The 11,185-nt window shown below is 45.2% G+C and overlaps 1 protein-coding gene across 2 annotated transcripts; it reads right to left on the reverse strand.

Moving 5' to 3' along the window:
- Nucleotides 1–319: 319 nt before the first annotated feature.
- Nucleotides 320–9,845, reverse strand: fam20a (FAM20A golgi associated secretory pathway pseudokinase). Of its 2 annotated transcripts, none has more exons than XM_029685131.2 (12): nucleotides 9,746–9,836; nucleotides 8,212–8,695; nucleotides 6,368–6,546; nucleotides 6,153–6,203; nucleotides 4,143–4,221; nucleotides 3,928–4,020; nucleotides 2,624–2,739; nucleotides 2,270–2,450; nucleotides 1,959–2,068; nucleotides 1,675–1,756; nucleotides 1,526–1,585; nucleotides 320–1,332 (listed from the first exon to the last, which is right to left on the reverse strand). In XM_029685131.2, exons 2-12 carry the CDS (start codon nucleotides 8,604–8,606, stop codon nucleotides 1,053–1,055), a joined length of 1,626 nt encoding a protein of 541 aa, XP_029540991.1. In that variant the 5' UTR covers nucleotides 8,607–8,695; nucleotides 9,746–9,836; the 3' UTR covers nucleotides 320–1,052. The 2 variants fall into 2 exon arrangements, with proteins under 2 accessions (XP_029540991.1, XP_029540992.1); XM_029685132.2 differs by having other exon boundaries at nucleotides 322–1,332; nucleotides 8,212–8,519; nucleotides 9,746–9,845.
- Between the last annotated feature and the right edge of the window lie 1,340 nt (nucleotides 9,846–11,185).

The raw sequence follows: 11,185 nt of genomic DNA on the forward strand, positions 1-11,185 counted from the left end.
ATGTACACATACAGTACTGTAGCTGTGATGATGATGAGGTATTTATGGCAGGGTGTGTTGTGAAAGTGCTTAAAGGGCAGACAGACAGATACCTGATTAAATAGAGACAGCCACCTCTTGATGAGACAGAAAGACACCTGATGAGACAGTCAGAAAGAAAGACAGACGACACCTGATGAGACAGACAGGCGGGCATTAGACGTCTACGTGCTATCTGGAAAAACCATGGGCCGTTTCAATGGAGGTTTAATAGGTAACACTTTCCTGTAGGAAGAAACACCTCATACACACACTTTCTTTTTCATCCATGCACTTTCTCTCAATTTGTCTTTCCTTTTAATTTTCACTATGTGTGTCTAATGTGAATCCAGATCAATCAACACAGTTACACAACAGAAAGCAGTAGAAATGTAAGGAGTATTGAAGTGTCATCATTTCTTCGTATTAAAGTTTTATTCAATGGATTACCTCAAATCATAACCTTTATTTACAAATGTATATTTGATTAAATATCTGTTGGCACAAGGTTACTTCACAGAACTGATGTGCAATCATTGAAATGAAATTGAAATGACAGAGTACTGAAGAAGGGTGTGAAATTGTGAAAAAGCAGAAATAATCTTAAATTATCCAGTGCTTCTTCCACAGTCATTTGGCTCCTTTGACGCACTGATACAGTAGGTCCATTTCAATGCACTGCAAGGCAGAGGGGATCTTCAGAGAGGGTGGAAGGTGACCTCAGGTGACCTCATAGCCCAAGGCCATGTGTGACATTTTGACAGTGCAGGAAAGCAGTGCTGCTGTCTATTGTCAAAGCAGACCGTATCATTCCAAAGGTTTGACTTCAAAGACTAGTTCGGAATGCATTACTCGGTGAGAGGGACCAGACCCTGTGGTTCCTGCTTTTACAGGACAAGGTCACCTGCCATCATGGTCCTCAGGCTGTCCTTGGTCTTATGTTACCTCCCCTTGTAGGACTTGGGGATACGTCCAAAATGTCATCCTATTCCCCTATTATAGTGCACTTCTTTTGAATTCCTTGTTAACCTTAGTTACCTCTCCTTGTTGGGCGCAGACACTGGTTTGACAGACTCAGGCATGGCGGAGGTATCAACAAAGTCTGTGGTGATCACCTGAGCCTCTCCCAGCCTGCGCACACACCTGTGGACTGTCTTCAGGACGCGCTGCAGCCGGCGGTCCAGGGCCTGCAGGTGGGGCTCAGTAAGGACCGGCTGCAGTGCGTCTCCTCCCAGGGACTCCCTCATCACGTCACTGAGCCTGTAGCGGTCCTGGGAGAGGAGCTGCAGCCGCAGTAACGTGGAACGCTTTATACTGAGAGGTGAGGAGAGGGGGTAGAGGGAGGGGAGGGATGGAGGTGAAGAGGGGGAGAGAGAATGAGGGAGAGATAGGCAGAGAGTGAGACTTGACTCGAGAGTTGCCATGCCAAGTTAAATATGAATACAGGTTCAATGTTGGTGTTAGTTCATCTGTGTTAGTGACTATAGTGTATGCTCTCCATATTTACATGCAGCACTGTGACAGTGGAGCCAGTATGGACACCTCATCTTGAGAATGCTTCCCAAACCTGAAACACAGGAAGTGATGTCATCATAAGAGAACTAGAAATATTCCATCGTGCAATGACTGAAGTTATAAAGCAACTCTAGTACCCACCCTCTGGCGTTGTCAAAGTGAAGAAGAAAACCTTCATCGCCGAACTTGGTGAAGATCTCATAATGGTGCCTGTCCATGTTACCTGAGGGAGAGTGCCAAGAACAAATATTCACTCACATAGGGCTACAGACAAAAGTAGTGCACTGTAATTGGGAATAGGGAGTCATTTGTGACACAGCGTGTTTATTCAATGTATAGACAAAGGCAGTGCACTACATAGGGAATAGGGTGTCATATGGAACAAGGACAGGGATCCATCAGGGGTGATGGGTGGTCGTACATACCAATAAGGAAGTCAAAGATGGCCATGTCTATGATGTTGAGCAGTCGGTTCCCTGAGTTGTAGGGATACAGCTGCTTTATGGTGTCACAGTACAAGGGGTTCACCTCCCACCTGGTGGAGACAGACACATGCAGATTGTAACAAGATAGTATAACAAGATATTCATTGTACCAAGATGTTCAGTCTGCCATATTACCTTATCAAAATACAGTCAAATGGATCACTTTCAAAATGGAAATGAGAGGCTCCAAATTGGTATTATGGGAAGAGATGACAGTAGGTCTCAGGGTTAAGTAAGGGTTGTATGCATACTCCTCCCTGCCAGTGAAGGTGTATGATCGTATCCACGGGTTGGGGATGGAGATACGAGGGGCAATGCTGAGACCGGGGAGGTAGGCTGACATGGAGCCCTCCAGCAGGTCAGGGCTCCCACACACTGCATACTCCGTCTTACACACGTACAGACACTTAGCAAAGAAACACGTGTTGTTCGCTGTTTGAAAGAGAATATACATAGATATACTGTAGATTAGTTTAAACCATCAGTATTCCTCCTCGCCTTTTAATCACAGACTGATTCATTAAGATCTAAGTAGCAGGTGTGTAGACTCTCAAGCCAAATTGTCTTATTATGGAACTATATTGCTCTAGTAGGGTAATGCCTACCTGGAGAGGTAAAGAACACACTCCTTAGGTCCTCATTGTGAGTGGTCAGGAGAATCTCCCCCGTCAAATTCACCAGCCTGCCCACCACCGGCGGTACCCTCCGGAAGTCCAGGATTCTAGGTGAGAGAAAGATAAGAGTCCCATTCTGATGAAATACATGAAATACAAACTCATACATCTTCTACTACTCCGAGTTCGAGAATAAAGAGTTCCATTCTGAACAGAACAAACAATAGAAAGTCAGATGAACTCATAGCTCCTGCAATCTCTCACCTCAGTTGACATACACAAAGTCACAGGAATTGAATTCAACTTTACAGATTTTTATCCATAATAACGCCTATGTAATTGCCTCTGTTCCCCGCGGTGTAGTCTAGCAGTTGTTGACGTGTGGCAACAGCCCCCAGGGCCATATTTACAGTCTGACAGAATTGTGTGTCTCTGTAACAGTCATCAGTGTGTGTATCTGAGACTAAATACTGGAGATGTTATTGAGGTGCTGCATATCTCACCTGCTGATTGGGCCGTATAATGATAACGCCTCTGGTACAACACAGAGACAGAGACACAACACAGACATTGGTGGGAACACACAGACATACTAGACATACAGTATCTAGTCTTAGACAGTACTGTAGTGTACAGTCACAGTGTTCAATTCATGAATGATAACCGAGCATTTAGTCTTTGTTTTATTTCTCTTCCTTTCCACTTCGTGAAATTCGAAATGGACTAAATGGTATATTGTGAGGTAAAAATGTATGGAACGTAATAACTTGATAACTTCTTTGAGCTTTATTAGCCAACACCCATGTACACCCATCCATAATGTCGTTGTGCGTTAAGGTACATCAACCACGTTGACTTGCTGTCTTGTGTGGTTTTGGGTTGATAAGCTGTGACTCAAATGACTGTATGTGACTGATGACTCACTTCAGTTAATGTGCAGTAACCTGGAGGCATGGAGGTTAGAGAGGCTTTACAGTAGACAGCAGTAATTACACCTAAGTCTGTGGAAATGAAATGCTTGGCTTGGGAAGGAGACATGTTGAAATAGTGGAAAGGCCTTAGTCTCCCCAAGGACACTCTTTCACAGTCAAAGGTATACAGAGGTACACATTTTAGGATCTGTTTGTTGGGAGGCAACTTGGGAAATACAGTATGCTTGAAAATCATTCAATTTGAAGGGTTCTTATATGCTTTCTCAGAAAATAGATTGAATCGGAGAGAGAGTTCCAGGTAAGATAAGGTTGAATAAAACAAAATTAAATAAATATGAGGAGAGTACAGGTTGCCAAGGTTACCTGTCCAGGTGAAAGGCAGCAATCTCAGCATTGTGTCTCTGGAAGTCGACGAAGTAGAACAAATCATCAGGAGTCTCCTGGTCTCTCTGCTGTCTGAGAGAAGGAGATGAGAGGAGAGAGTTGCTAACGAGTGGTTCATATAACTACAGTACTGTTCAAAATATCACTACAAACCAGAGCACTCCCCCTGATTGATTTCCTCAAAAAACAATCACCTCATGGGTTTGAACATGGCCTTGCCATAGTTCTGCATCTTCAGGGCCAGCTTGAGGTGGTATCCACTGGGCTTTACCACTGATACCGAGAAAGAGAGAGAAAGAGATAGAGAAAGAACATGAAAGATAAAGAGAGAGAGACAGTGATGGATCAGAAATTAAATTAACTAAACAAGGCCTTTTCTCTAACCAATCACTCAGCCAACCACCTGCCCTCAGTTTCTGTGTCTCTCTCGACAGCTCTTCGTCTCGTACAGCGAGAAAGCTTGGCAAAGCTAAGCTCGCTAAAAATCCTATCCAAAAAACACATAGTTGGCCGGAAATCTGACCCAAGTTTATTTTGCAGCTCGAATCCTTGGGGTTTCTATTTGATTCTGTTGGATATTATTTTCTCTGCTCTAGATCTGTTTCAGCCTGGACCTGTTCCCAGTGATAAGACCATGACAGAGGCTGTAATGGTTCCACAGATGGAGAACTACACTCAGTAGGGTTTCTCTAGTATGTCAGGGTATTTAGCATACCGTGGCAGAAAGCAAGGCTAACCAGTAACCATAAAGATACACACTTCTCCTCCTGATTCCAGCTGACTCAGCTCAGTCTTCTGAAGTTCTGGCTTATTAATAGTTTACAATCTCTTTCCGCTGTGTTTAACTGGAGGGAAATCAAACAGACACAAACAAGCTTTGAAGTGCAAAGGGAACATTGTCGCTATTTCAACTGTTCAAGAAGAAGTGGTTGAAAAAGCCATTAAAAAAAAAAGCGGGACAGAGGAATAGAGGGATTTTGGGTTCTTGGAAGTGTGTTTGTGTTGTTGCTGAGGTTGGAGACACCTGTGTGTTTTTAGGGAGTGTGGTTGGAAGCTCTACAAATCTTGGAATGCAGCCGGCTGCAGGCCCTGTTAGATGAGATTGCTGTGTGTGTGTGTCTGTCTCTCTGTGAGCGTGTGAGTGTGTATCCATGGTCTGAGTTGTTTGTTGCTGGAAGGTATAGCAAAGCTGTGGAGATTGCCGGTGTGTGGGCTGTTGTAACAACTCCCCACTCTCCTGCTTCATGAGATAAAGCTTTTTAAAGAACACTCTTCCTTTGAACTAAATGAGTCGGTCTCTGCTCTCTGTCTCCAGGGATGTGACTTATGAAGATCTGGAGAGTGTGAGAAATTAAAATGATGCTAATTTATGGAGCTTGGAACCAGATGAAAACAAAAGTCTTGTCAGTCCTGCGACTGGGTGTTCGGTTCTGATAGCACGGCTGAGCACCAAAGGAAATAACACAGGGAGCAAAATTACAAAAGAACCAGTCATGAAGATGACTGTGTCAACTGATTCTCCCTTTTCTCTCCCTTTTCTCTCCCTGTCCTCATGGGAAACTTTTTTAAGCAAATGGAATGCATCTTAGAACTGTGGTAGCAGGATTGTAAGATGATGTTATATTTATGCACCAAATGGTTGTTTTATTTAATAGAGTAAGGTTCTCTCTCCTTTCTGAGTTAACTGAGAGGAGCCTTTATGGAGCTTGGGCTGGCAACTGATTAAGTGATGGCTTGGTGATAAAAACCTACAGCTGGCGTACCATAGATCAGATGTGGTGGGTGTCACTGAGATAGAGATAGCCTGGAGGAACAGAACAAATGCCTCAGTAGTCCTAATTATCCTGGCATCTGGGAGACAATACCAGCAGCAGGTGACCTCAGGATGAACCCAAAGTGGCTTATGGTGCCCCCAATCTATATGGGGGGGAGTTGAAACAGCTATGACTGAGCAATCTTGGTATCTGGTATATAAGGAACAGCATGGTCTGTAAAGGGTACGATCTCGACCCAACAGTCAAGATTGTTGAGTGGACGGTGTAATTATTGCAATAATTAATCGATATTGAATAAAGATGATTGTTTGAAGAAATGATCAAGTCTCTATCACTTGAATAGAATATTCCTCCACAGAACACAAAACACCTAAATCATAGAGGAACAAAACAGAGCAGATACGTAGACAAGACAGCACTGGACCTTACCCCGGGTACAGTCACACGCTCCTTTGAGGGCCTTTTCGTCTTGAGTGTAATCTGCATAAAGACATTTCTGCAATGAATACCTATAACAATCATATAAATGGTTCAAGCTTCGGGTCCTATAGCACCTGCATTCACAGTTGACAGTGACTATAATGCAACACTCATATGAGTACCGCTTATATGAATGGTTATAACGCTCATACAACAGGTCCAACCTGCGCTGATGACGGCATTGGACTGCATGTCCTTCAGCAGGCGGGTGATTGTGGGGTCCTCGCGGGCATACAGAGCGTAGCGATTAATGCCCAGGTGGAACTTCAGCCAGCTGGCCTCAGGGTCAAAGGTCGCTTGGTGTTCCAGCAACGTTGCTGCCTCGCTGTACAGCTTCATATGCCTGGGGGGGGGGGTGTTACAGTGGTGTTAAGGTTATGCATAGCCTTGCCGTTGCTGCACTACGTCATAATGTATGCCTGAGGTGGTGAGAGAAGCGGTCAAAATGAGGTCAGAGTTAGGGTATGCAAAACAGTGGAGTTATCCTTGAAAGCCTGTGATACACATACAGTATCAAATCAAATAAAACTGTATTGAAAGCTCCTTTAAAAATACACTTGCAACAACCATGGTGAGGACAACAGTTCCTTCACCGGACAAACAATCATCCAAACCTTTAGGGTATCTCCACAGAGGAGAATAGAGTCAGCGGTAATCAGTCAAAGACACATACAGATTATTCTCAGAGGAAAACATTTGTAGTGGCAGCATTCCAGACAAACTAAAGCCTAGTAAACAGTCGCCACCTCTCTCTTGGACTCTCTGACTCCTTCTCGAAGCTTCCGAGCTGTTCGCCCTCACTTAGAAATCCCCCTTCCTTCCTCTCCTCCTCTCCTGACACTTCCCCACAGAAACATACACTTAAATTAAGGGCAGGAATCACCCCGGATCCAAAGCAAACATTCAAACCATTAAGGAGGTTTGGGAAGCATGTGGCACTGGTGCACCGTTGTGCCAGTTCTGACCGCGGTGGGTGGGAGGGTTGGTTGCTTCTCTACGCTCAAACATCATCAGTTGCTGTGGTCAGATGACAGGAGGGGTCGTCACAGGAAGGCTGACCACAGACCACAACCAGAGACCACAAACCCAGAAACTAGAAACTAGGAACCAAGCAGCTGGCTGCAACACCACATCGCCTTCCTCTTTCAGTGGTCTTGATTCAAACTATTGTTGTATGCCACACACACACACACACACCATAAATCGTAGTGGTTGACTTGTAAGCCAGTAAGCTATAACTGCTCTATTTCAGCCTCCAAATAAAACAGTCAAAACTTTCCCCAGAAGTCCCTATGAAAACCATCCATCCTCTTGTTAAGTCCATTTCTCTTCTGTTAACAGGCTGCTGCAAGATTTTTGCAAGACCCTAAGCCCTGGGGTATCTATTGTTATGTGCCATTTAGAAGTAAGCCAAGGGGGTAGAAATCTCCTCTCTTCATATTTCTTCTGTTTTTCCACTAGTGAAGCCCAAACAGGATCTCTCTGAGGGGAATGCACTGAGCTGTGATGGACACTGTTAGACAGGAGCCAAGACAGCTACAGTCTGTTCAGCTCTCACAGGTTTAAAGGATTTCATCAGGTTTAAGGGTCTTGTTTACCTAGCACAGGGAGATCCAGACATAGGCTCTCAAATGATGTTTGAGTGCTGGTTCCAGACCACCATTAAATGCTGTTTACAACATCGACTTTAAAGACATTTTATGGGGTTAGTCTTTATGGAAAAATTGCTTGCCTAAGAGAAAACGTTGACGTGCTTATGCTTGAGTGTCTGTGCGTGTGTGTGTGTGTGTGTGTGTGTGAGAGAGAATAAGAGAAAGAGGGAGAAAGAGAACGGTGTGTTTATGCATGTGCCAGGGATCCACAGCCGTAATGTCAGGGACCTTACCCCTCCACCACATCGAAGCCACCGTAGGGAAACACACGTCTCCTAACATGTCTAGTCCCACCAAAACTAAATCACAACCATAACAAAATTGAGAAATATCTCAACTCAGGGTAGTGTACTCACCTCTCCCAGCGCGAGACCTTCCTCCTGTAATACCCCATTACCTCTTCAGACTGTAACAGCCTCTCTTCTCGCACCAGCTCCGGTGTCTGGATGTTATACAGGGGTTGAGCAAACAGCCTCTCCAGCTTCGAGCCCAACTCTGTAAGGTTGTCCGTAGCTCTGACCCCCATCCCCTGGAGGTCCATGGAGGTGGTGTTGGAGGGCCAGGGGGTGGTGAGGCCGCTGTACCCAGCAAGGGTGAAGTTAGTCCCCCTGGAGGAGGGACAAATGCAGCCTCCATCATCTGGTCCTGGTTGTCTGTGGCGGAGCTTGGGGAGCAGGACGAAGTAGAGGTCAGCAGTGAAGATGGCTGTGAGGGTCACAGACAGGAGCAGACGGTCTCTCCTCAGCATCATAGCGGGAGGATGTGAGGAGACAGAGAGGAAGATGGAGGGGAGAGACAGAAGCGAGACTAGATAGAAAGACTGGAGGAGAGAGATAGTGGCTAGGGAGAGACACGGGAGAGAACAAGAAGATGTAGAGAGTAACCAAAGAAGTCTTAAAAGACAGAAGAGAGAGACAAATATAATAAACTAGACAGTGAGGCTAAAGAACGAGACCATGTAAGGAGCGAGACTAGAGAGAACAGAGAAATAGAGTAGGTGCTGCTCCACAGTAGACAAGCCGTCACACCGCCAGCCACAGGCTGCAGGTGAGAGGTCAGAGGCTAGATCCGGGTCTCTGTCTGTGTGCAATCCTCCTGGATGAACGTGGTCAAAGCCCAAAGCATGTGCTGGACACAGTCAATGTTCTAGGTTCCAGGTGCTTGGTTCCGTTCTGACTCAGATCAGATGAGAGACAGTGTGTTACTCCAAGTGACAGGTTGTTTAGTGGCTCCAAGCAGAGGTCCTTGGCTGTGTGAAGAGAGCGTGTGTCTATCTCTTGTCACAGCAGAATGTAGAGTGCAGTCCAGCTTCTGTCCTCCTGGTCTTGCTCTGACGGTGTGTGTGTGTGTGTGTGTGTGTTTGTTAAAACGCCTGTTGGTGGGAGATTGCAGGTCCAAGTCCAGTGTGTGTTTCCTGGTCGCCTCTCGTCCTCCTGAACACATTCCTCTTCATCTGGACATGGCAAACAGTGTTCTCTGAGAAAAGTGAAAGTCTGTGTGTTTGTCTGTGTGTTTGCTTGTACATGGGTCTGAACAGATTTATACAAGTCTTTGTGCATGTGGCTGAGTTGCTCTCTTTAGGTGTATGTGTGGTGTGTGTGTGTGTGTGGTGTATATGTGGTATGTGTGTGTGGCATGTGTGTGCGTTGGTGGGTGTGTTAAGTCAACCATCTCAGTGGGATTGCCTTGTCTCTGGTCATCTGTCTCCTGCTCTCTTCTCTTCCGTTGGGTGAGTCGTGTGTGAACACCACTCTCAACACCCTCTCTCCTCTTTTCTCCTCCATTCTCTCTCCTCTCCACCTCTCTCTCGTCTCTCTCCACTCCTCCCCCTTTCCACCTCTTTTATTCTATTATTCTCCACCCATCTCCTGTAATCTCAACTCCTCTCACCTGTTCCTCAGTCAGATCCACTCCCCCTCTTCCTCTCCCCTCTGCTCCTCTCGGTCTTTCTCTCCTTTACTCCTCTGTTCTAGACTGCTCCCTCCCTCCTGCCCTCTTCCTCTCCTCTCCATTGCTCCCGCCCTCTTCCTCTCCTCTACACTGCTCCCGCCCTCTTCCTCTCCTCTACACTGCTGCCGCACTCTTCCTCTCCTCTACACACCTCCCTCCTTTCGTCTCTGCTTCACTATGTTCAGCTCCTAGGCACTGTTCCAACAGCACTTTCCTCCCCATCCCACTTCCCATGAACACACACACACGGACAGACTCCTCCCTTACTCTGTCATACTTGCAAGAGGGAGAGAGGGAGACAGAGAGAGAGAGAGAGAGAGAGCATGGTGAAGAAAGCTAGAATACGTCTACCCACACAGAGTAAGACAACGTTGACAGACACTCACACTCATACACTCTTTTTTATGCTTCTGCTGTTTCAGTGGGTGAAAAGGTTCTTCAATGGCACTACTAAAAGTCACAGTAGACGACATTTGTTATTCTAATTCCCTGAGCAGCAAGAAACTCAGAGGGTATTTCCCAGACTCCATCTGTGTGTTGTTGTTAGTGTGGTATTTTAGAAACATCTGTCGTGTGTTTGGGTGTGTGTGTGTGTGTGTGTGTGTGGAACTCATTCCCTGAGGGTTTTCACTCTCTCTCTGAGAAGGAGAAAATGGACTCTCCTTGATTGATGTTGGAAATGAGCGAAACGCGTCCGTAACCTGACCTTTTAGCTGTTAAAGTGCTTCTGTGTGAAGACACTAAAATGAGTGAAGTGAACACTCCCTAGAAGTGCTAGGAATACCACAACTATGAAAATATGAGCAGCTATTGTTGTTCTAACAAACCTAAATGTTTGATGTAAAAATAAGCATTTTATTTAGACAGACGACGACCACTCTTTTTCATAACAGACTGAGCTTTCCATTTAATTAAACTGTTGTTTGCATGTGACTCCTTAAAAGGCTATTGTCACAGTCCCCCTAAAATAAACCTTGGTAGCCTGACACTGATAGAGAGAATCATTTTTAAAATAATCATATGGGTTCAATTCATAATACCTCCAGATTATCATCTGATAATTCCTGAAATCAACATATAATGTCTGTGTTAGTATGAACCGAATTACTTGCTTTAAGATAACCCTGTCTGTTTGTGTTCTATCCCCGACACAAACACTGCTCTGCGCCTACTAGAAATGTCCTTTCCCTCTCTCTCCAGAAAACCAAGTGTAAAATAGCACAACTCTGGCTTTGGGGAAGATACACAAGGAGGACACACGCAGGCAATTAATAGGGAGAAAATAGAATAAGAAAACAACACAACAAAACTACCCCAGGTTGTACGTCCTTGTTTTTACTAATATAATTAAAATGTGCTGTGATGAGGATGGGATGGATA

Source organism: Oncorhynchus nerka, linkage group LG16 (assembly GCF_034236695.1).
Source record: "Oncorhynchus nerka isolate Pitt River linkage group LG16, Oner_Uvic_2.0, whole genome shotgun sequence".
In the NCBI taxonomy this organism is placed as follows: Eukaryota; Metazoa; Chordata; class Actinopteri; order Salmoniformes; family Salmonidae; genus Oncorhynchus; species Oncorhynchus nerka.